Source organism: Notechis scutatus, chromosome 1 (assembly GCF_049901735.1).
Source record: "Notechis scutatus isolate UNSWTSFEM ecotype Mainland chromosome 1, rNotScu1.2, whole genome shotgun sequence".
Classification (NCBI taxonomy): domain Eukaryota; kingdom Metazoa; phylum Chordata; class Lepidosauria; order Squamata; family Elapidae; genus Notechis; species Notechis scutatus.
Window position 1 is genome coordinate 56311625 of NC_142009.1, and position 26990 is coordinate 56338614.

Genomic DNA, 26990 nt, shown 5'->3' on the forward strand with positions numbered 1-26990 from the left:
TTTGGTACTTATTCTAGATTAACTTTATTTTTGTGTTTATAATATTTTCCTATTTTTTCTTAAATTCAGAGCCAAATCCATTCCAGGCAAGTGTGAGTACGCTGCTTCAAAATTCAAGCATGAATTAAAACTTCATAGTTAAAACAAGAAATCTGTAAAATGTTTTTAAAAATACATACCTATAATTGCTGCTGCTTGGCTAGTTTTAATAAGGGGTAAGGTACTATCATATGCTTCTTTGGGAGCGTAGACGGAGCGATCTTTGAGCTTGTTCTTCTTTAAAATCCTATGTAATTCATGTAAGACTCCTACCCATTTACTTTTTTCATTTTCACTGTCAGCTAGGATCAGGACCGAACACTTATTACTTGATGCTAATAGCTGAGAAGCTGAAACCTGGAAATGTTAGATATGTGTAAGTAAAAATGAGATCCTTTGATATATATATATACCAATGTCATTTATTTATTGAATAAATACATGTATTGAATGTATTCCAAAAATAACCTCAATATAACTACTTATGTAGTAAATAAGTGAAGAAGTCAACATCAAATATAAATTACAAAAGACCAATGAAAGCTAGAGAAGCATTAAAAAATGCATAGTGAATGACCCCAATTCAAATCGCTGTTCACTTAGTGACGAAGCTATGAGTATCAGTCTCTGTAAAACAATCGTAATGAAGAAAAATGGACAGGATAAAGCTACGAATAAAATCTGATTTTAAAAATGTAAGTATTAATTTGTATACAGGTAGTCCTTGAGATATGACTGTAATGGAGCCTGCCTGTTACAGTCACATGTCATAATAGTAGTTAGGTGAAGCATCTCAGCTAACAACCTCCACATGCCTGCTCTCCCTAATAAGTCATGAAACACTTGTGTCGTTAAGTGGAGAAAAGGGTGCCTCAGATCCTTGGAGGCATAGCACAGGGTCAAGCCTGCTTGCTTTGATCCCCTCCCCCAGGTCTCTCCCACCTCCTGAGATGCCTGTGCTCTGCTTTCCACCCCCTGAGGCCCCACAGGTCTTTTCTACTTCCACAGAGTCCCCTCAGGCCTCTAGAATGATTCCCACCTCATCAGGGCAAACACCCTCCTCCTCACTTACCCTTTGAAGAGCTCTGGAGGCCTTCCAGAGAAATGGAATGGATTACTTCTTTGTGTAGCTGTATGGTGCAGTTCCAGAAGTGGCCATTTTGTCCTATCCAAAAAATGGCAGCCATATTTGAGTTGCCACCACATGGGCTGGGAACAAACTGCTTTGTTTGTTGCCTTAAGAATGTCTGCACAGTGCTATGGAAGCTTTCTGCAGAATTCAGAAGCTTCTACAGTGCTATACAGACTTGTACAGATTAAGGCAGCAAAATGAAGCAGTTATCATTTTGTCTCTGTCCATAAGTGAGCAGGACAAAATAGCAACTATATTCAGCCATGCAGCCAGGGGACAAAGCAGTTTGTTTGGTGGCTGCCATGTTGTCCCAGCCAACAAGCAAGACAAAACAACGGTTGCCTGCATGCACCCCAGGAAAAGATGGCCTGTCCTTCTTTTCCAACATGAGGTCTGGAGAGCTTCAGAAAGTAAATGTAATAGGTGATAGGTAAGAGAGGAGCAGGCCCAAGGTGGTGGAGTGGGATGGAGGTAGAGAGGTGGGGGTGCTGCAGCATCCCTATGTGCTGCACAGTTGTAACTTTGAAACAGAGTCTTATTCAATTTGGGAGTGTCTATTGTAACTTTGAACATTCATTAAGTGTACTATCATATCTTGAGAACTACCTGTATAGCATTTTTTTAGAACTCTGAAGGCTAATTAAATTAATTGCACCATGTCTGGAGGATTAAAATGAGATTTTGTTGATATTCCTATATTTTATCATAGAAAGCTGCAATAAAAATATGAAATTTCAAAGGAAACCACACAAACCACACTGAATAACAAATAGAGAAATTTCCATTAATTTTTAAGAAATGGTGTAAGGAGAACAATTTATTTTCTGCTCTGTGTTGCAACTGTAATAGATAATTACTTACTCTAAAAATACAGGGAATATCTTTTCGGTTTGCATGGATAACATCAGAAGCCAGAACAGAACACACCGAGAATTCTTCATCCCTTTTATAAAGACGTGAGAAATTATTACATTTGAACAGTAATTATTCACAATCTAGAGCAGAGTTTCTTAACCTCTCTGTCATGGACTTCTTTGAGAGTCAGGCTATGGATATCTCAGAAAAATGTATCCAAATTATAAAATGAAAAAAAGAAAATTGTTTTACAAAAGAAATCAATTATGCTCAAATAAAGTTTTCAAAATGATAAGTATAACATAGATATGTTCTTCTTTATTAATCTATTAAATCAATAAGACAAGTTAGAAATTACTGAAAATAAAATTGTATTTTTTTTTTCTGATTCAAAATTACAGACTCCCTGAAATCAATCCATAGATCTCCAAGCAATCCATAGACCTCAATTAAGAACCTCTATTCTGGAAGAAAATCATACCAGCACAACATAGAACTGGAATGATGTTTTATATTTAGCTCTCCATAGAAGTACATTACATTCACTCAATAACTGTACCAAATAATTTTTTATATAAATGTTTGGTATCCATTGGTCAATTTTTTTTCTATTGGAATAAGGGGGCAAAAGGTAAGAGTGAAAGATAAATCAAGTAATAGCCCCAGTCGAAGTGTCACAACAGAAAACTCTGATAAACTTTTATTTACATTTAAAAGAAAATTTCAAAATAATATTGCTATACTTATATCCCGATCACTGAAGACTGCACAATCAATTTTATTATCTTGAAGATATCTGAGCTCTCACTCTGAAATTTTATTTGCAACAACTCTGTAATTTTTTAGCTCCTAAAATTTATTTAAACCTTTAGAATTTTATTATTTATTTATCATATTTCTATAGCTGCCCATGATCTAAAATGTGACCTGTTCTCCATACAACACCTAAAAATAGATACAGAAAACTCCATTAAACAAACAAATCAAGAAATATATACTTATTCATTTATTTATTGCAGAAAAAAAATCCAAAGTGATGTATTTGTTGTGGCAAAAGTATGTGAATCTTCAGGATTATTAGTTCATTTGAGGAGAAAATTAGAACCCGGTATTTAGTAAATGGGATGACAGGTGTGAGAGTGGAAGGTCCTGCCTTATTTAAATAACAGAATTCTGAGTGCTTGCTACCAAAATACGATCTTCACTTTTCAGCTATGCGGAAACGTGAATTATTGCTCAAACAAAGGAGATTTCTGAGGACCCCTGAAAAACAGTTATTGATACTCACCAGTCTGGAAAACTATTATAAGGAGTTAAGACCCTCAAGTCTACTATCAGGCAAATTGTACATAAATGAAGGCAAATCAACCCTGTCAGAGAGTGATCAAGCAACTAAAACCACACTAGGGTAATGTCTAAAGAACTAAAGGCCTATGTTGCATTTGTGAATGTCAAAAATCAGGAGACCACAACAATGGTGCGCATGGAAAGGTTGCAAGGAGAAAGTCACTACTTTTCTGAAAGAATATTGCTCCTCCTATACGATTTGCAAAAGATCATGCGGATAAGCCAGAAAGATATTAGAAGTATGTTTTGTGAACAGATGAGGTCAAAATAAAATATTGAGGCTTGAATGAAAATCATTACATTTGGTGAAAAGCAAACACTGCATTCCAGCATAAGAATTCAGTTTTAGTCACCACATTATAAAAAAGATGTTGAGACTCTAGAAAAAGTACAGAGAAGAGCAACCAGGATGATTAGGGGACTGGAGGCTAAAACATACAACGAACGGTTGCAGGAACTGGGCTTGGCTAGTCTAGTAAAGAGAAGGACCAGGGGAGACATGATAGCGGTCTTCCAATATTTGAGGGGCTGCCACAGGGAGGAAGGGGTCAAGCTATTTCCTAAAGTGCATGTAGGCTAGACAAGGAATAATGGATGGAAACTGAACAAGGAGAGATTTAACCTGGAAATAAGGAGAAACTTTCTGACATGAGAACAATCAACCAATGGAACAGCTTGCCCTCCGAAGTTGTGGGAGCGCCATCACTTGAGTCTTTCAGGAAGAGATTGGACTGCCATTTGTCAGAAATGGTGTAGGGGGGTTGGAATAGATGACCTCCAAGGTCCCTTCCAACTCTGATTATCTGTTATCTGTTAACCGTATCCCATCTAAAAAAACCATGGTAGTGGCAATATCATGGTTTGGACCTGTTTTGCTGCCTGTGGACAGGATGACTTGCCATTATTGATGGACCTATGAGTTCTTAATTGTGCCAGGAAAATATCAGAATATCTGTCCATGAATTAAAGTTCAAGAGTAAATCAGTCATGTAGCAAAATGATCTAAAACATACAAGTCATACACACAAAGAATGGTTAAAGCAGAAGAAATGTAAGGTTTTGTAATGGCCAAGTCCAACTCCTGACCTTAAATTCTGTAGAAATGTTGTAGAAGGACCTAAAGAAGGCAGTTAATGAGAGGAAGCACACTACATCCTCTAGTAGGAGAAATGGGCTAAAATGTCTCCAAACAAATACACAGGACTGATCGACACTTATGGGATCTATGGCACTCTTTGAGCTTTGCTGCTTGCTTGCAAATGTTAATGCACTAATGATGCACTGATTCAGTGCAGTTAGCTAGCTGGGTAATAAACCATCTGAAAACAAACAACTAAGCTCAAAGAACACTAACGGCACTACAGTTCAGCCTTGAGCTATGTACAGTAAATTCTCTTCTATTGATCAACAGTTATCAGAAATGTTTAGTTGAAATTATTGCTGCCCAAGGATTTCACATCAGCTACTAAAAGCAAAGATTTACATCCTTCCCCAAACATAAATATGCAGTTTGGGATCATTTCCCACAATAAGCCAATGAACAAGTCTAATATTTTAGCCTCATTTGTTTAACTGGGTTCTCTTTTTCTAGTTTTTGGATTTGTGTGGAGAATAGATCACATTTTAGGTCATATTTATGTAGAAATACAGAAATTTCAAAAAGGTTCACAAACTTTTTAGCACCACTTTATCTAAGTGCAATTAGCAAGTATTTAACAAGAAGTCCTACTGACCAATTGTGAATAATAATAAATTCATTTAAAGAGAGGTTTGATTCGTTACCTGAAGCAACAATCGCTAACATTTTAAAACTTCAGCTTCTACTTCCATAATTTTCCACCATATTTAAAGCTCAATAATATTTCCATACTATACCACAGCTACTGCTGATGTTCTTCTAAGCACAGCTTATCAAAAAGGGATAGGCTATAGGAAAATGGTCAACTTCTACGTTATTCCAGAAGAGACTCAAAAGAGAAGAACTTAAATTAAAGCATGCCATTCCTACCTCATATCAAGAACCTGACTGACTACCACACTGGGTTGGGATGCTTTTCCTTCTGCTATATCATAAAGAAACAGCTTGAAGTCACAGACAACAGCCAGGGCTCTCTGCCAGCCTTTCTTCACTCCAGCTGGCTTAGGGATCTAAAATAAAATTAATCACATTAATTTAATTAAATGCAAAAAATCAAAACAGGCAAACAATTTTTTTAACACCTAAGCATAATATGCAAAATGTACTTTCAATATTTATACAAGAGACCATTCACCAAATCAATCAGATATACATTTATACTATAAAAATAAATTGACTGAATGGTCATGTCTTCCTTCAAATAGAGCAGTGAAGAAGCTGATGCCTCTTCTCCATGAAAGATTGCATTGATCTGAGATCAATGCTAGTTCCGATTTCCCAAAGTAATTGGTCTTGAATAAATTAATTACAACTCAGCTTGAATTCTAGAAGTGTTGCTGCAGTGAAAATGTGGTAGCATTTCTTCTGGAAGTATAAGGCAGGTGGTTCCCACTGGCAAGAATCTCTAGTTTGTCTCATTTCTTGGGATTTCTTATTCTGTTCTGCAGCTAAGGCACTTTGGAGTTGTTCCACAATTCATGTCCTCTCCAGTCACTCTGGAGGGTACCATCTTCAGTAACCATACAGTGTTATCTTTTTTGTTTATTTTCCATGGGAAAAGGCAACTATAACAGGGGATTAATCGATGAGTGTTTAGGGTAATAGCTGGCTATATTTTTATGCCCTTCCACTAGCCAGATGGAGGGAGCACAGGCCACCTTCGTAATATAATGGAGTACAACAGGATAGACATTAGCAAACTGGTACAAAATCGCAATACCAGTGACAGTATGGAAGTACCAACTCCTAGCTTTTTATCTGAAACAGTAGGAGACATATTGGAGTTTACTGTGAGTGTGTGTGTACACATACATATTGAATGTATGCACACATACACACATTCACACTATATACACTTTTGTTGTAAAAATGATAAGAAATGAGCGAGAAAGAGAGATGAATATTAATGGTAAACAAAAAACAACACAGATTTTCTTAGACTTACTCGGACATGCCCTTCATAAGCAGTTCCTATTCCTTTCTGTGGATCAATCCCTAGAGGACCTTTTGTCTGTTCAGGTGGGATGGGACATACTGCTGGTGCTTTGTCTGCACAGGTCACATGGCATGAAAACCCACAAACTGGGAGGAAAGACAGTATTTGTAATGAAAATGTACACCTAACCTTGTTAATTGTGCAGTAATTATTTTAATAATATGATAAGCACAAACACCCTTATCAATTTTTTTTTTGGCCAATGGAACTACGTGTTTACTCTATGTTATGCAGCGAATGTATGTCACTGTAAACTTCCATTCCAGATTTACTATAGATAAACATGTATGTTCACTGCATTAATACCTTCTGGGCTATTAAAACCATAATCATATATAAACTAAAATGAGCCATTTCACAGAAATTCCAAATATATATGTTCTGATGAAGGTTTATACTTCTGCAACATTTAAATTGCTAATTTATAAAGGGAAATTTAGGAATTTGGATAAGAAATGAATATAAAACTAATTCATCTGAGATACTGAACTTTTGTTAAAAAATTTATTTTTTAACAGAATCAGATGTTGCTTCATATATATCTTCCACATCACTTTTATCAGCTCTACTCTCTTGAACTAAAATGAACATCCATAAAGAAAAGTTCATTATAAAAATATTTTGTTCAGTTTGATAAAATGGATAGCCCACCGTCTCATCTATGTTGTAGTACATGAAATTTTTAGGAGTCCTAAGCAGGGTGATAAACATTTTTGTTCTATAAACATATGCATGTTCGGTATTCAGCTTTGCTTGGGTATTTTCCCACATCATTATAGCTGTGCTTTTAAAGTTGTAGCAACGTTTCGGCAGAATCTCATCTGCCATCATCAGGCTTCTGTATAGTGTTCGTTTGTGAGTCAGCACAACTATAATGACGTGGGAAAATACCCGAGCAAAGCTGAATACCATACATATAAATACCCGCGAAAACTTAAGAAAACAAATATGCATGTTCATACATATAATCATATTCTTCAAGCTCCTAATGGGTTTCAGTACAACTGAGATTGCTACACAGGGAAAGTTAAAGTCCTTTCTCCATTTTCACGTAATTTCTCTCTGATGACCCAGCTGCTCATTTACTGAAAAACCTTGTTTTAGACAAAGTTCAGCAACCATAAAACCCTCTCGATACGGAAGCCAACAAAACAGATGCTCAGATTTTTCACTGTACTTTTAAAAAACAGTATCATTCAAGTCTAGTGTATTATAGTAATCTAGGGAGATTTTGAATCTTCAAAAGGTAGTTAAAATAGCTAGCTGTAACACAGCTAAAATGGCATTAATTAATTAATTAATAATTAATTAATTAAAATTAACATGTAATTATCATACAGTAAATATAATCCTCTGTTTAAAAAAAAAAACAGATGCCAGGCCTTACCTTCACAGGTACAACCCTGTCTTATTAACCCAACCATCAATGATGTGCACTGATTGCATTTGGTAGGGGTATTAAAGGATTTTACTACAAACTGATGGGCCTTAGGCTGTAAAACAAATAAAAGTACTGATTAGGTGACAAGCACTTTGATAATAAAAAATCATTGTTAAATTGCTGCATATTATATAGTTTAGCTTTGTTGCACTATTAGAGTTTATTTTTCAGTTTCATTATTTCCAAACTATTCCTATATCTTATACTAGTTTAATCATAATCAGTTCTATTCAGAGAACAGAACCATCATTCTCTATTAAGTCAGATATGGAACTTTATAATAATTTTACATTTTATGTATTTTATAGAAACAGTCTAAAGAATTAAATAAATGTTATCTTCCCACCAAAGTCGTCCCTATTTTTCTACTTGCATTTTTACATGCTTTCAAATTGCTAGATTAGCAGAAATTGGGACAAGTAATGGGAGCTCACTCCGTTACATGGCGCTAGGGATTCGAACTGCTGAACCTTTCTGATCAACCAGCTCAGCGTCTTAGCCACTGAGACACCGTGTCCCTATTTACTGATACTAACAGCATCCTTATTCATAAATAAATGATAGAGGATCAACAAAGTAGATACAGGTAGTCCTTAACTTATGACTGGTCACTTAATGAAAGTTCAAAGTTATGACTGACTTAAAAGTTATGTCTTCAAACACCGCCTTCAAGGACACATGGTCATATTTTGAGAGGTTGGCAATTGGTTTGCTTTTACAACCAGTTGCAGCATCCTGTGTGTCACATGTTCTTATTTTACAATAGTTTTTGCTATCTTCTGGCATAATGTTCCGTTGGATAAGATGGATTCGGAATTACAACTACATGATTTGCTTAATGACTGTCATAAAAATGATTGAAACATCAAGTCCAGTCATGTGGACTCAACTTACAACCGCAATGATTTATGACCAATATTCCATGCTTAGCTGTGGTCATCAGTGAAGGACTACCTGTATAAGAATAGGCTAAGAGTTTAGCATAGCTTCTAATCATAATATTTGATTAAATACCTTTGGCACAGAGAGTCCTGAACCACTATATGGTGATCTCATGGTTGGAGTGTGAACTGGACGCAGAGGATGATCTGAAACCTGAGCAAATATATGATGAACATTAATTTATATTAATATTAACCGCCCACACCCCCACTGTTAAATGGTGTTGATATAAGCAAACTGGTGCAAAATGTAATTTTTTTTTTAAAATGCATTTACTTTGGGTAACATATTCCAATTTCCCTCACTTGCAAAAAACTTAAATGCTTTACAGCTTTTTACAAAACTAAACTGTAAATGTATTTTAAGAAATTGGTTTACTGGAAAAGCTTCAAATACTCATAGACACAAAAATACACAACTATCGGTAACAATTATTATTATAGTATCCATATACTTTTTTTCAACATACAACTCAAGGTGAAGAACTCCTTCCTCCTATTTTTCTCATAATAACTACCCTTTGAAGTGAGTTGGACAGAGAGGGAATGACTGGCTGAAAGCTACCCAGCGGTTTTTCATGCCTAAGACATCACCCACCACTGCAAACTGACTCTCTATGGAGGGGAAAATGGCATAAAGCATTCACATAGTGACTCTGAGGATTATTCTTTTGGATGTGCATATAATAAAAAATGTTTGGTTAATCAAACAGCACTTGCCCTGAGGCTGCCAGCAAAGCAACGCAGCTGTCCATGCAACATGCATGCAGAGACCCAAGAAAAGCTTTTCAGGCAGTCATGCTGACCATACCAACCATACAGTTCTTTTAATTTTTCGAGAAGAGATGTTTCATTTGTAGCAATATGCACCGAGAAGCACCTTTTCCAGCATTTGCACAGTTTTGTTAATCATCGAACACGCACACTCAGTTTAACTATCTTCATTAAGCTGATGTTTGACTGATTACCTCTGTACCAAAATTGGATCATACATGTACTAGTTCAAGCAGTTATTAAATAAAGGCTTTTATATGATAGAACTGTGTGATAAATGTTCTTATAAGTGTAGCCAAGGAGTTTAATAAAATGATATAGGTCAGTAGCATGTGCCAGTAACACATTGGAAACACTTCATTTTATTTTATTAAATAAAAATATTGTCAAAGGAACACAAACTTTTCTGAAGCACTATTGTTGTCATTAACTGCTTAATTTATCATGATGAAAAAAATGTGTGTTAACTGATTAAAATATTAAAATGTAATATAGTCTAGAACATATAATGTTATATAATATATACATGAAATAAATATGCTTATTTAATCTGTTGACAAGCTCATAGTTAATATTAGTGTGCCATGATACAAAGTTACATTCTTTTGTAACTGCTCTTCTATTTTTAATTGTGACAGCATGTGGTTACCAGGCTAATTTATATAAAATCATAAATCAGAATGATTTTGAATTTATGATGTATATTACACTGGATATTGTTATTAATTATTGAATATTGACTTGACAAACAATGTTCTGAAGACTTAAATATGCAGCACTAATCTTACTTTCATTTTTATTTAATCTTGCATGTAACTTTATTTTCTTTTTTTTTCATTTTTCTTACTTTTACTGCTTTTTGATTCTATTCTTTTTAAATATTTACTAAAATAAATAAATAGGAAAGAAACCAGCTACATAGCATGGTTGGTTTACAAATGGGAGTTGGTGATAAATGGACAATAACGTCAGGAACTATAGTGTAGAATAGCTACACAGCTTAACATTGCAATCCCTGTCAATTGTGAATTAATTTAAAAACAATGATTTATATCAAAGTAAAAGCAATCATGCATATAATTGCAGTATAAAGATACAAGAAGTATTCCAGTTTTGAATACTTTGGTGACATTTGAACATCAAACCATGCAAGAAAGAAAGAAAGAGTATTTAATGTGACATGTGAACTATGAAATTAGGGTTTCTGTGAAAAGTCCAAGAAATATTCTGAAGATCAGTGCTTCCATCCAAAAAGTAACAAAACAATCCTCCATCAGAAGACAACTATATGGTGCTTCTAGCAAGCTAATGAAATAAATTGTTATTTTAATTAGAACTGTGGATATATATTCTACCATCTATGCTATATCAACTATTTTTAAAACGGTTGTTATTTTCACAAACAAATTTGCTCCACAGTGAAGATGTTAGCATATATTTAAAATCTTGGCTTGATACAGCCTGACTGGTAGGCTTCTATTACGTCACAGAAGATCACACTGAATCCCAGAAGGAATTCCTCAAGGAAGATTACAAAGCTAAGTTCCTTGGGAAAGAACTAATGGAATCTGCAGCTTGCTGAAGAATAATAAAAGAAATACTGCTTCATTCTAGATGCAAGTGATATCTGAAAGTAACAGCAGCAATGTACTGTATTATTTTCTCCCTGTATTTGTTTTCTGCATGGGCAATTTGCTTTCTATAATGGACAATATAACTACATGTTAGAAAGTATATGTATGTGAATATATTTTATCTGGCTTCCAGGGATAATTTACATATGATTTATATATTTATTTATTACTTTCAAGTCTCACTTTTCTGTTTGTACAGTACTATTTAAAGTATGTCACTGAGTGTGAGTTTGTCTGCGCAAATACATATAATATGTTTGAGTCATATGTATGTAAAATACCTCTCTCATATGAACTGGTGCTCGGACATAGAAGTGTTTTCAGAAACTACTGAATTCCATTAATATAGGTATTCAGATGCAAAGATAACAGCAAAACACTGTATATCTATCATTGGCTATCTGTTTTCTATATGAAACAGAAATAAATCTTCCAAAAGCACACCATGTTTATGTGCTTGACTGAATTGACAAACTCGTAAAATCATTGGAATAATCTCCTTTTAATAGGTTTGCTATGTAAAGACAGTGAGACTTTAGGCCTGTTTACCCAATATGCTTAATTGCCTCATTGGGTTAATCGGATGTCATGTGAACAACTAAGTCTAGTTAAATGTCCAAACCAATTAATCCTCAGGTTAATTCCCATAGTCAACTAACTTTCCACATGGTATCTGAACTACGGTACTTACCTGAATGCCCTTTTTGATTTCCATGATCATTATGAAATCCTAGAAAAGCTACAAAAAAATTAACTATCTCTGGGCATTATAATTTTAATTCTTTTTCTAGCTACGTGAAGGAGTGTGCGAAACAGGCAGAAACAGGTGAAAGTGGGTAAGTTCTCTCTGCTTGCTCCATAATGGCCACAGATTGTTCTCCATATGCTAATGAAAAAAGAATCATAAAGTAAAACAATGGTTTTTAAGTTTTCTTTGCTCTAAAGGAGTGACTGGCCAAAATATTGTAACTCATGTACTAAAAGTGATAGAAATGACAAGATCTCTTCTGAGGTTCTGGAAAACTCTTGAGATCTGGGTTTTGGTCTCAGACCTCAACTTCATGGGCTTGTTATGATGTTGTTATTGTTGGTTTCTTCTTCTTATTTAGTCCAGGCAGTATGTATTTATATTTTAAACTGTTTTGGGAGTTTTTCTTTTTCATAAGACAGAGTCTGCTGGACTGTATGGCCATAACAAATAAATAATAATAATATGTGACCAACCGTTATTTTAATAATATCCATTGGGATGAGTTAAATCGCCAGGATAAAATGTTATGGTCACCATATTATGAATATGTAACCTTTATTTGTTAATATAATTCCCACTTAATTCAACTGAGCTTATTCCACAGTGCATTTAGACAGTTGCTTTAACACTGAGCTATGGGAAGGACAATTCTTAAAACAAATGTTCTAAGAGAGAGTACCTCAATGTCACTAGCTGTGGAAGGGGACCTAGATCTTGAATGAAGATGATACTTGATATCTTCATCCCGCGAAGGCGTATTAGATAAGGTAAAATTTTCAACAGAATCAATCTAGAGAAACAACCAAGGGAAAGAAACAAGCAAAAGAAAAGAAATGGAAAATGAAAGGAAAAGAAAAAAAGGGTGGGAAAGAATATTAAGAAGCCACATTCGATAAGTACCAGTTTTCAAAAATACAGAAATGCAAATAACATAAATGTAGAGTCTCCTTTAATAAAGTTTGGCTTCTGACTTACAGAGATTGTGGGAAACAATACAGAGTTTAATATTCCCTTTTTCAAGATTTTGCCACACATTGTAATTTACTCTACAAACTTGAGATTTCCTAGTGATTTACCATCCAAATAACACGCTGAATAGATGCCTCCACTTGCTATGACACAGAAATGTAGCTGAATTACACCTTTTTTTAAAAAAAAGGAAGGTAATCATTATTAGTTTACCCCACCTTTTATTATATATGAAAGTTTGGTCAATTTAAGGTGGTGAACATACCTATAGTTTGGAAAATTTGAATACCTGTGATATCAATATCAGCATAATGACAATTCCTCTTAAATTGCATTGATGTAAAGCTCAATGCAATCTATTCTTAGCGTTTATTTCCCAGCAGCTATAATAAAATCAATTTATATAAAATTAAAGCTATGGCTTCACTTGTAGGCCTCTGGTGTTCTTTTTTTTAGTGATTATAAGAAATAAGCTTAATTGATTTTGATTCATTGGGGAATGAAACATCTGGAAGCAAACAACCAAGCTTGGACAGCATCTAGGACTCCAGAGATTTTGATTCTTTTATAATCTGAAACAACATTTTAGAAGCTTCTTTTGTATGGTAATTGTAATTTCATATGATAAAACATATTAGAAAGATTATTAATAAATAGTCACAATACATGGCAGTATCATGATGCTAATCAATTAGTAAACAAATTATTTTAAATATAGTTTAATAAAATGATCTTAGCCCACACTTATAAATATTTATTAAAATAACACTGATCAGGTTTGTTTTAATAAAAGTTAAATTTCTAAAGATGACAGTGATATCTTAGTCGATGTTTCAAATGTATTTTTTATCAATATGTAAGTAATATTTAAATCATAGATACAAATTTTGTGGTTTTTTTTTAAACAGAAAAAAGCAGAATAATGTACAGGACATATTTTCCTACACTGCCAAAACTTGATTTAATTAAGAAAAATCATCTTTTTGGAAGATCTCTGTTTGGTCAAATTGTTGATTTCCAGCTAGCTAACCTCCCTCTTTTTTCTCTAGTTCAGTGTCATTATTTAGGATCGTCAGTCAAAAATTCTCAAAACATAAAATAATCAAGTAATGTACTTTGATTTAAACCTACATTATCTATGCATTTTAATTTGTACTGAACAAGATTCATACAAATCATATTGTAGAAAGCAGGTTATTTTTTAAGTTTAAGAAAAATGTTCGAACATGATTTGTTATTCTGTAAACACAGAAAGAGTAGATAAAACATACCTAAGAATCTTCCTCATATGCATGTACATATAAATCTTTGTGTACATTTGTATATGTATATATATGTAAGTTTGTGTTTGCCACTTTAATAACCATAAGTAGAGAACAGATGAGTGATCAATTTGTGTTCCTTTATTTTGTTGAACATAATCCTTGACTGCTCACTTATTTATTGCAAGTGCTTACATAAAGCAAACAGTAACTGAAATTCAGAATGCAGCTCAGCACTTCTTTTAAAATATAGACGTAGCATTATTTAACTGACATATTTATTTATAAAATGTTCATACCATTTCAACCTGCAGAGACTATAATCAATGATACATGATCATCAATATAATTATTTGCTACTTGCATATAAACTGTTTCAAGCACTGCAGCAATTATTAGCAGAAATTGTTTTCTACACTTTGATTCCACCATTATAAAATTATATCTCTTTGAATATCAGGGAGAATTTTACTTCTTTTATTATTGAAAATCTCACTCTGGCTCAATAATCTTTTCCATCTATCCTGGGTATTATATCAGACAAAGAATGTAGGAAATAAAATATTATGACACACAGAGGTAGCTTTTTTAACATCCCCATTTTTGCTATTTTTATTTCTCCCATTAAAGAAAAAACCCAAACCAGAAGGTAAATAGAAATGACTAGAATACATAGTTTGTGTTTGTCATGTGAGTTAATTGCAATCTTCTGTTCTTAGCACTGGTGAAGGTGGGTGTTAGGAAGGTCTGTCCACAACATCTAATCTGAAACACATATTTAATCTTTCCATGATATAGATAATTAGCATAACTCAGTCTGAGAACACTGAATAGCCAGAGCTTGTTCAATATGGGACACAGCACAAGGGTGTCCATGTATAACTTGTAGCATCATTTGAAAGAGATTGTTGTGGTGGGAGAAATATGAGGCAGGAGTATTAGGTATGTTTGTCATGTTGAATCACAAAGCCTAAGCAAAACAACCTTCTTCAAAACATTAAAGCAACCCTGCCCTTTAGAAAGCTTGGTGCAACTTCTTTAAGGAATGTCAGTTGAATGCAAGCAGACCCAGTATTAAAAACAGGACCCACCACCAAGATGAAGTGGTTGTGCATGCATAGATAAGCATAGAGAACAAATATAGACCCCAAGGCAGCTGTGCAAGCCTTCTAAAACACTTTTTTGTGGCTGTTTTAATATTGTGAGGTTATTTTGTTTTCATTAACATGTTTTGCAACAAGAATACTTTACATAGCCCTAATGCATACATGCATTTACACATGGACACGTCTCTGAATGCTTGGAAGCTAATTTCAGATTGTTTTCCCACCTCTCTCTCTGTGTGTGCATGTGGGGTGTGTGTGTGTGTGTAGAAAGAGAGAGAGAGAGAGAGAGGGAGGGAGGGAGGGAGAGAGAAGAGCAAGAGAGAGAATATTAGTGTTTTAGACTAAGCATAAATTGCCAAACCAATAACTATATTGTAAAACTATACTATAAAATGTTCTCAGACTGGATAATACTAATCATGTTAAACAAATGAGTTCTTGTCAAGACTCTGGTCTTCTTTTAAATGTCAACCAAACTAACTTGACAGAATTGATAATCCTGCTCATAATTTGATGATGACATAGATTAGGTAGGCAGATTTCTGTTTTGCTAAGTCTTCATCCTCTAATAAGTTTAAAATTGAAGCATAGTATTGTAATTGTATATGAAACATATTTATCTGATTTGTAAAAAAATATCTTCAAAAAACATTTAAAAATTGCTCCCCATCTTATTAACAAATTGGAGTTTTCACTAATTTTGCTTTGTTTTTGTGACATCCTAAAGCCAAGAGTATAAAACAGAATAAACCACAAATACACACATTCTCAAAGCTTTGCACTTCATAAACAGTATTAAACAGAAGGAAACTATAAGAAAAGCAGTAGCACAAAACAAGCAGCAAGGTAAATATGCAAGCCGTAAAAATATCAAGGAAAATGGTCTACATTGAACGAAGGCAAAGCCATGTCCATGATATGACAAACTAAAAGCCAACACACAACAAGACATCCTCTTACACGTCTGCCTTTGTGGGCTGGAATACAGGAGGGAGAGCGCTTTAACAGAGAAAGGAGGAGACTGTTAACAAGGGAAAGATACATTCTTTCAATCCACATTTCTGTACAGAGATTGGTATCATTTTGCACTGTAGAGACAGAGATTTGTGTATCACGATAACATAAATCAGAAGAAACATCAAGACACACAAAAAAAACAACTACTTTCAAACATCATTTTTACAACATCACGTGTCTAAACAAAATTCTATTTTAGATGAAATAATTTCTTATTAAATGCTCTTCTGCTTTTTAAAAAAATGCAAATATTATCAGGAATATAGGTAGATCATTACTGTATTGGGACTGCAGCAAACTTTCCTTGCTGCACTCCATGATGAGATTTCTCAAAAGAAAATGGCAGCTTCTTTAAGGACTGTAATGGGAGAAAATATTTTTTTTTGTCTGCTACAATCTCAGTTATATGTCTATGGAGAATCTCAGTCATCCAAGTCATGGTTGTCCCAAAGGTGCTTTTTCAAGAGATGACTGGACTTTCTGTTTTTTCTTTGAAGACATTTTTTCACTTCTCATCCAAGAAGCTTCTTCAGCTCTGACCATCCCCCCACCATTTCCCTACCATCCTGTCAAAGCTGAAGAAGCTTCTTGGATGAGGACTGAAACTTCTTCAAAGAAAAACCAGAAAGTCCAGTTGCCTCTTGAAAAAGCACCTTTGGGAGTCTGAGTCATAATTTATTCTCTTTGCTAACACTACTTTACACTTTTTTTAAAAAAAGTTACATATTAAATGCAACAATGTATTCCGAGTCACATTAGATCTTAAAGTTTTATTACAAGTGCAAGAAACAATATTTATTACCTGGTCTTTCAGAGCTTATGTAAGGTAATATAATTTTATACAAATTGTTATTATTAGCCTTTTAATAAAGGTGATACAGGTAGTCTTCAAGTTATTATTACATTTCAGACCAGAATTTCCACTGCTAAGCAAAGCTGTTGTTGAGTAATGCCTGATTTAACTACCTTTTTTGCCACGTTTGTTAAATGATTCACGCAATTATTAAATGAATCATTTGGCTGTTAAATGAATCTGGAGTTTCTCTATTAACTTTGTCAGAAACTGGCAGGCCAGGTTGCAAAATAGCAATCATTTGACTCTGGGACCGTGCAACAATCATAAATACATGTCAAGTGCCCAAATTTTGATCATCTGACTATAGAAAATGCTGCAATGGTTGTAAATATGAAGACTGCTTGCAAATAACTTTTTCAGTACCATTATAACTTCAAACAGTCACTAAATAAATGTCGAGGTTGTAAGTTGAGGACTACTTGTATTAGCATTTTAGCATGGCATCCGTGCCTCTTTTTGAAGTTTAAGAAACCATGTTATTTCTTTTAGCCAAAGCAATTTCCTTTGATATGCAAAAAAACATTCTGAAGTCATTGAGGTGTTGCTAGTATTGAAGAAACAAAACAGGTGGGAAAGAAGGTGATATGACATATTTTAAGAGGAATCAGTCCTTTTTCATATCTTATCAATGGGTTTTATTGTTTAATTTGTTGCTTTCTGATGCATCATATATATTGAATGTATTTATCATTTGTTTCTGAATCTTATATTAAGATTTGATACCCCCATCTTAATAAAATGTTTTTTGCTTTGCCTGAAGTACTGCAGTTTGAGGCGGGCGGGGAGCAGGTGCAAAAAAGTCACTTTACAAAGTTGTTGTCAACTCAAAACATTCCTATGCCTGTTTTCAAGTTGCCATAAACGGGGTGGGTGGGTGGGTGGAATCTGACAGGTGTTGGGTGTTTTTCTGTCAAAATCAGGAACCAGGTTCTTTCCCGTTCTATGCCAATTCTGATGCCTGGGCAATATAGTTTTTTTATAGGCAACATAACCATTAATCTCAATAAACCAGGAAGCCCTAAATTCAACTCTGACTATGGTAAACAAATAAGGAATCTTTAGAGCAGGATAGAAGCTATATAACAGCCTTTTAGCACAAGTATTTTGACTTGCTAAATAATCAATAACGTCCAAGTGCTCAGTAAAACTTGGAAATTTAGTCAGCTTTAATCCTGTTCTGTGGTCAACAACACATAGATAATAAACTATGTAGAATTGTGAGACACAAGTTGTTTAGACTCAATTTAGTTACTGAAGAAGTTTATTTTGACAAGACTATTTTGATCTTACAGAAATGGGGGAGACATGATCTAATATTAGAAGAAATTATTTTAAAAACAGAATATAAGTTAGCTATCAGTATTCACATTTGTTAGGCACGTTGGGACTTTTAATGCTATAGACAAGACAATATTAATATTCTGTTACTGTCTTTCACAAGGCCCGCAGGCTAGGTAAAAATTTCAAGGCAGCATAAGGTTCTTAGTAAGCTTTAGATCCTTTCTACTTCCTTCTTCCGTTTGTCTAAATAGGGAAGAAAGATGGCTAGTGTAGAACGAAAGATGGCTAGTGTTATTTTAATAAGTGTGCAGAACTTCTTCCAATTACTGGCCCAAAGGCAACAATTTTCTCCAAGAAAATCACACACACACACACACACAAACACTGTGTGTGTGTGTGTGTGTGTGTGTGTGTGTGTGTATCTCCCCTATTTTTGTTCCAGGATTGCTTTACTTTTGAGAAATAGACTAAGTAGTGTTTAAAGTAGGAATGAGAACCAAGTTCAATTTCTATTCAGCAATGTGATTCATTGAGTGACATTAGATCACTTTTAAGCTTTCAGACTAAATGCTACATATAGATCACCATTAGATATATTATATAAAAGTAGTCTGTAAACATGACTAAGAATAAATATATTAATCGGAGCTATTATCAATTAAAGACACTGGACTATTTGAAAAAAGAGGTGTGTAGATTATGTCAGTTTTGTAATCTGAATACTTTGACAAATGTGCTCATAAATTTTTAAACCCATATTTATATACCACAAAAGCTATTTTAAATCTGGAATACATAGAAATTGCTTCTTTTGTGGTCAGCTATTGCTGCAAACTGAAGGCTAGTATTACTATTATTATACAAAGCCATTAATTTATTCATACAAAGCACCTAAAACCTATTGATTACTTTTTAAGGATGCATACCTTTTTCCAGCTACTGAAATCAACCTATTTTAGAATTAAAGGTTTTCAGAAGCATTAATATGGATGAAAGAACCTAATCATTATTTCATCAATTCCATCAGAAACTTGTCTTTTTTAAACCAACCCTACAGTCTCCTGAAAACCTGGATTGTGTGACCTTTGTTTTGAGAATGTGATAACATATTTGTTAAATTATTTTGAATATAGAACTATTGGGATATCTTTTCATGATGCAGAAATTATAATCCAATCTCAAAAATGATGAACAATATCCTCCAGTGTCTTTACGGTGAGGACAGTCATATTGAAAAACATTACTGTAAATAGGAGCACTACAGCACTGCATTTTGTATCTACAATACAACTGACATAATTATTCCACATATACTTGATAAAAAAATTTGTCACTGGTATATGAGTTTAAACTGACCAGGAGAAAAAAAAAATCTTAAGAAAGTGACATGCATGTGAATGAAACATATATTCACACTCATCCCAAGCTATAGTAAAAACAGAATTGTAGAAGCCAATTTTAACAGTATAGTTTTCACCAAGCAATATCACTAACAGGCCAGAATGAGTGTGAGTGGTTCCCTTGAAACAAGTCATGTCTTGCATCTCAGTTCCTTCAAATAGCAAATGAAAAGACACATATGCAAAAACCTTTAGCCCATGCCATGGAAACTTATACTGAAAACTGTACAGCACAGACACATCAGGAGCACAGAACCTGCTGAATTTCATGCTCTTGATGGTTTAAGATGACTGCATTACCATCTGAAGTTGCCAAATCAAATCTGTTTTATTACTGAATAATTTGTGGATTTGGAGATGAAAGACTTACGTCATCCATAAAATCAATCAATGAAGAAGAAGATGAAGAAGAAAAGGAATCCTATTTTAATGCATACAGCAGTAAAGAAACAGAAATAGATAGATGAAAATGTCTGTTTTGTGAAAACAACTGCATCACCATACCATTGAGATATCAAATAAAGAAAAACTGGAATTGACTAACAGATTATTTTGTTCAGCTTAACTTCTGCAGTTTTGTAACTAATTGTAATCCACAAATAATGAATATTGTTTCACTCACACTAAAAACAGATCTGATAACAAAACAATCATTATAGGTAGTCCTCGACTTACAATCACAACTAGGACTGGAAATCTACTTGTAAATCATGGCAGTCAGGTGACTGGACCCATATTTTTAACATTTTTATGATGGTCATTAAGTGAATCACTGTGGTTGTTAAGTGAACCACAGTTTTTGCCAGAAACTGGTGGCAAAATGAAGATGGATACCAAGTGCCCCAAATGCAGTCATATAACTATGAGGGCTCATGACATTTTATGATAGCTGGAAATGCTTTACAGGTTGTAAAGCATCTGTTCCAAGACCATCATAACTCTGAATAATCCTTAAATGACCAGTTGTTAGTTGAGGATTACCTGTAATGAGAATATAAAATTTATTGACATTATTTTGTCATAGCATGTTTTAATATCGAAACACATGACTGCCAAACAGTAAATATATTGATAGATAAGCTACATTTAATTGGACATACATTAGCATCAACTTGGTTCATCAGTGAATTATTGCTTCTAAGTACCTTTTCCTTAGGCCTCACCTTCCTGCCATCATCATCTTCCTCTCCCCCTGAAGGCTACAATCCATCTCTGTCCTAGTTCCCTAATATACAACTCTTTATTTTCTCTACTTCAGAAATGTTTAATACCTTTGTTATACTATGTCCATGAACCGAACTGTATCCAGAGATAAATAAGGTGGAAAGGGCACCCTAGGGTGCACAATGGCCTGGTGTGTTTTGGTGCAAGCACTGCAAGACTGCAGGTGGCTACTGTCAGGTGTGGGAGACTTATCCAAGCAACTTGTGACCTTCTGTGTTAGCTTCCTATTGACTTTGCTTGTGGGAAACCGCAGAGAAGATCACAAATGGGGATCAGATAACCATGAAATGTTACAACTGTCATGAGTGTGAGCCAGTTGCCAAGTGTCCATATCCTACTATTCGTTCAGCCTCAGTCACTGCAGGAGTGGTTGTTAGCTGAGGATTAATTCTAGATCTGAAAATATTACAGATGTTTCATTTTAGGGTTAAGTTTCAAGACTTTAAAAAATGGCAAAAAAGAAAGCTCTTCTGTCTTGTATTTGAAATACAGCTTAGGTTGGCACATAGGAAATCTGCATTAAAAGCATCATACAAATACTTTTAATATTCTCCTTTTTACAACTAACATGACAATGTGAGAAAGTGACAAAAAAAGTAAATAATATTCCTTATGAATCAAAATATTTTGAATGTTTTTTGCAGCATAATAACTGCAGTTATGATTTCAAAGCAGTAGTGACCATAAATTTCATCCTTTTGTAACATCAAAATATTAAGAAATAAATCAAATTACTTACTTCAAACTGATCCAGAGCAGAGGTAGGTGCATTCAAAAATGCCAAGAAAGAATTTTGTGAGTCTTGATGCTTCACTCCTAAAAAACAGTAGCATGATTTTAATCAACAGAAAACGATCATCCACATACTGATCTACTTGTTGCTGTTCTTGAGTTGTTGCTTTCTGCTTAAGATCAGATTATTCCCAAAAGATATTATGGATTTTTTTTCCTGGGAGGACTTAGATTTAAGTCCCTGTAGAATCAGTCTTGCTAACCCATATACTGCCAGATCTTTAATGTAATGGGATAAATTCATGGGAACCACTTGCTGGGATGGTCCTTTCAGGATTAAAAGAAAATTCTTATTCCCAGTTGCTGAATTTTCACACCAGTTGTTACATAAGATCTCCCCAATTAAAACATGAGAAACTGGACTTAAAATTTTATGTCACAATTGATTTTATTGTACAGAGTCCTTCTTTGAGGGAGATGGGTGGTTCAAAGATGTGATAAGCAAATAAATAAATAAATAAATAAATGCATAAATAACACATACTTTCTTTACCTACTATGACACATAAGAAATACCCATGATCTAAAGCACTTTTTCCTTTCAGTTTTTACTGAGAAGTTTTCTGTTCCTGTCTGTATAGGTTCCATTAGTGTGTTCCTTCATGCCCAGTGTTCAAAATAGAAAGGAAAGAGATTAAAAAACTTGCTTGCTGCTGAAAAAAATGAGTGTCTCTATAAAAACTCCAGCAAAAATCTTGTTATTATTCAATATAACCCAGCTGATTTTGTTTGAGACTGGAAGCTAAGCAAGGACAAGCCTGATTAGCATTTGAATAGCACACTATCAGGGAATCTCTAAACTACAGATTAGATTGAGAGTTAAAAACATCTCAGAAAAAAAGAAATGGCAAACTACTTTTGCACTGTTACCAAGAAAATGGCATCAGTATTCCCTAAAGCTATCAGGAGTCAGCCTTGATCTGGAAACTTTTCTCTACTGTATTGAAGGAAATTAGAGAGACTGTTGAATAATTATTTTCTGTTTAAAACTAATCTGATCCTTCTTGCAGCAACAGGAACATAATCCCAAAGCACTTATTCTACAAAGATGAGAAATTATTTTAAACAAATAAGCTTCTACCATGTATTGATACATTTTTTTTCTGGTTGATACAACTAAGCAATCCAGTATTTGCATACGATAAATGTGTCCAACAAGATACACATTAGTATAAGATTTGTAAGCCTCTTAAACCATCTGGTGGTTGAGTTTGTGGCTACCAGTTCTAAACTGCACAAATCTGGAAGAATACTTAATAGCAGCAACTCCAATTTTGGGTTCTCACAATTGGCAACTTTACACCCAGTAATTCAACACGGAAGGTTCAAGGCAAACTTGACATTTGACTCTTTTATGTAGAACAAGCATCCTATAGGATTGGTGGCTATAAACCAAATGAAATCACCCTGATGTATAGAAGAACAGCAAGCATGCTTTCAGTAATGCTGAAATATAAAAGTGAAAAGGTTTGGGCAGTAAGGCAATTGTTTAATGTGATTTGGGAGGAGGGGTGTTTCCTGGTTTTAATTACAAATGTAAGATCCATAAGTCAAATCAAGTATAAAATAATAAAAATGTGGAATTAGGCATCAAAAGAGATGATTTTTCACATTTAAATTAGAGATGGAAAATACTGTTAAAAAAGGTGTTATTTATACATGAGCTGCAGAATTGACGTTCCTAGACATCTGACTTACAAATTTGGAATTCTATAGTTGTTCTAAAATCGTATGTAGAGCTAGTTAAAGATATCTACTTAATAAGAAAGGAATCCTGAATCTGAATGAATGTCAGAAAATTCTTCTGATTTTTTTACATGCATTTTACTTACTATTGTTACATTATTGGAAATCAGAAATAAATGCTAATCTATTTCTATCTATCTGCCTCCCATCTACAGGAGGGCCAGATTCAGGAGATAGAGAGAAACACTGCATGGATTAAAATGAAGGAGTGAATAGGATATGCAAAAGAGAAATTAAAATTCAACTGCATATGGCTCTGAACTAAAACCCTTTGATATAAGACGGCTTGAATGCTACTCTAAACAGGGATATGTAAATTGTTTTGTAATAAGCAAACAAACCAGTAACATCTGTTTTGTCCAGCAATGATCACACAATACAAAAAACAAAACTGAAACCTATCCTCAGTATGCATCCTATCCTTTGCATTTGGCCCTGAGATCTATTTTTCACCTTGCCTTACAAGTGCTAATATAACACTATAGTACTTTTAAATCTTCATCCCTGATGCTATATTGCTTCTGAATTGTGATGGATAAATTTGTTTTACAATAGGATAATTTGAATAAGGTAAAGTTTCCATTCACAAACTGAAATGTATGATTTTTATAAACATATATAGGTTCTATCCAGGGGTGGGATTCAAATTTTTTAACAACCGGTTCTGTGGGCGTGGCTTAGGTGGTGGGCGTGGCTTGGTGGTCATGTGATTGGGTGGACATGGCTTGGTGGTCATGTTATTGGCTGGGTGTGGCCAACTCAGTATCACTGACATCAAGGCATGCATCTCCTCGCCTGGCCTCTCATGACTGTGGGGATGCTGCAACAGTTGTAAGTGTGAAAAATGGTCATAAGTCACTTTTTTCAGTGCCATTGTAACTTTGAATGGTCACTCCACACAAGCAAAGTACCAGCAAAGGAGGGGAAAAAAACTCCAGAGAAGTTCCTGAGACAGGAAGTCTAGTCCTGCCAAGAATGTAATAAGGGCTAACAGAGAGGCAGTTTCTGTAAGCAACACCAGAATGTTTCCTTCCTGTCTTCCTTACAGGATTAGGCCAGTAATTGCTTCTAACAACCGGTTCTCGGAACTGCTTAGAATGTTAACAACCGGTTCTAGCGAATAGGTGCAAACTGGTAGAATCCCACCCCTGGTTCTATCACATTTAGACGTCCATTTCCAGGCCTTCTCACATTCTAAGATATTGCTCTATAGTTGCTTTCTTAGCTGTTTCTTCCCAAGAGACATCAGATGAAGAAAATACTGGTGTGGGTGTGTAGTTCTCTTCCTTAGAATGAATAGTAAAATCAACCAACATTTTCAATTATATTAATGCAATTATCAATAGATTAAACTTCCTTTACTTTGCTTTAGAGAACTCATTTACTTTGGAGAACTTCTCAATCTTAATTGAGCATATGGATTCTAGCTTATAATGATAAAAGATCAAAAGACTATGCATTTTATACATATTCTTTTCTATCCTATATATCTGATGTCTGAGTAGTACTTGCCAACTGAAGAATAAATTAAGAATCACCTACTCTTAAGAAGATAAAACTATAAGGTATTGCATGTTCCTAATACAGTGACTATATATGCACAAACAAAAACACAATCTGAAAAAAATGTATTTCAAGTATGCCAAGAGTACATAAGATAATTTTAATTTTGTAACAGCTGTGTGGGTACATCTTATCATGCCAGGGCTATGATGACACTTCAAGAGTCAGAATCTTCAAAATACAGATTCTGTCAGCAGTCTATAAGTGGACATTCTGATTTGATAAGATGTACCCACCACCAGTCAGCTTTATTTGGATGTCAGTTCCCGTACCCTTTTCTGACTGAAGTTCTTCTGCCTCTTTTTTCAGTCTGTCTATTTCTGATAACAGCTCGGAGTTCTTCTTTTCAGATTCCTGTAATTTGCTTTACACAAACGAAACAAAAAGAGTTAGTAAGGACCATGATGTGGTTATGTTTGAAAATTGACTGCAGCGTCCTTCAATTAGGAAAACCCCACTAAAGTCTCGCTATTAAACAAAAGATAACATAAAAATGGACAAAAGCATTTGATTTCAATAAGTAAGCTTGAAAAGGAAAATAATGACTTCTGTTTGCTTCATGATTTTGTTTTATAAGTACTCAATGGAACAAGATGATTTTATGATTAGTTTAAAATTATCGATTTGGATTGTGATAGTTCCATGATAATTTCTAACAAGCAGGCAGAATAGAGGGAAGACTTATGTGCTATGAATGATTATAGTATGATTGTCATAGTGCAAACCTCCAGTTGTCCAGATGCCCAATCTCTAACCCACCAACTGACCCTTGCAATTTTTTCCTTTGCACTTCTATATGAAATACAAAGTTGCAAAAACTCACACTTTTATGTTCTAAGGATATCTTTGGGGGTCCCAGAACTGTATTTGTAAATTATTAATCTTCTTAATAAAAAAAGCACATGGCTGGTAACCTTGCAAAAGACAAGGTGATACACTGTTATCCAAGTCATTATATGCCTGCCAGTGGGGAGCAGAAGACCAAAAGACAAAATGTGACTTATGTATTTTTGTTCTGTCAGGACATATATAAAAAGACTGGGATTTGAATTATTATATTGTGAAGTAAGTTTTGTCTTTTTTTCTAATTATGGGTTACATACCTATTCTTGAACTTCATGCTTACTTTAACATTTTTAAACATACATAAACATCATTCTAATGAATCAAGATTTTAAACTATGTTCTATATAATGATTTACTCTATGCAGAAAATTTTCATCATATAAAAGCAGTATTATCAAACTGCATTCTAACATAAAAGAATATTATATAGCATGATTTATTGTGGAAAAAAATATGAAGCACTCTTATCATTACAACTGCTTTTTAATACAACTAATATTTCTTTTGTTTTAAATGGTAGGGGTCCATTAGGTTTTGCATATGGTGTTTTACTATAAATCCCTGAAATATCACTGTGTTGGATGGCCATATAACTTAAACGATGAATAAAAGGAAGGAAGGAAGGAAGGAAGGAAGGAAGGAAGGAAGGAAGGAAGGAAGGAAGGAAGGAAGGAAGGAAGGAAGGAAGGAAGGAAGGAAGGAAGGAAGGAAGGAGAAACATTTTATATTGTTTTCTAATAACTACTTCTAAAGAGGAATCCTGAATGAAGAATTTCCTAATTCAGTATAAGAGATGGTTTTCAGCTGAAGTCTTTCAATTGTTTTCAGGAAACAATTTTCAAATAAATTGCAAATTATACACAGAAAATTGGACATTTTA

The 26990-nt window shown here is 34.2% G+C and overlaps 1 protein-coding gene across 10 annotated transcripts in view; it reads right to left on the minus strand.

Moving 5' to 3' along the window:
• Window positions 1-26990, minus strand: part of CDC42BPA (CDC42 binding protein kinase alpha) — a 154388-nt gene that overhangs the window by 16564 nt on the left and 110834 nt on the right. For 3 of the 10 annotated variants that reach the window (XM_087964893.1, XM_087964888.1, XM_087964936.1), the window contains 11 exons: window positions 25537-25628; window positions 21903-21979; window positions 20310-20360; window positions 16346-16384; window positions 12728-12838; window positions 8963-9043; window positions 7895-8000; window positions 6457-6593; window positions 5382-5521; window positions 2033-2114; window positions 180-396 (listed from right to left, as the gene is read on the minus strand). In XM_087964893.1, coding sequence (XP_087821019.1) covers window positions 180-396; window positions 2033-2114; window positions 5382-5521; window positions 6457-6593; window positions 7895-8000; window positions 8963-9043; window positions 12728-12838; window positions 16346-16384; window positions 20310-20360; window positions 21903-21979; window positions 25537-25628 — 1133 coding nt within the window. The remainder of the gene's footprint in view (window positions 1-179; window positions 397-2032; window positions 2115-5381; window positions 5522-6456; window positions 6594-7894; window positions 8001-8962; window positions 9044-12727; window positions 12839-16345; window positions 16385-20309; window positions 20361-21902; window positions 21980-25536; window positions 25629-26990) is intronic. The other 7 variants (XM_087964912.1, XM_087964905.1, XM_087964927.1 and 4 more) reach the window with 5 other exon arrangements.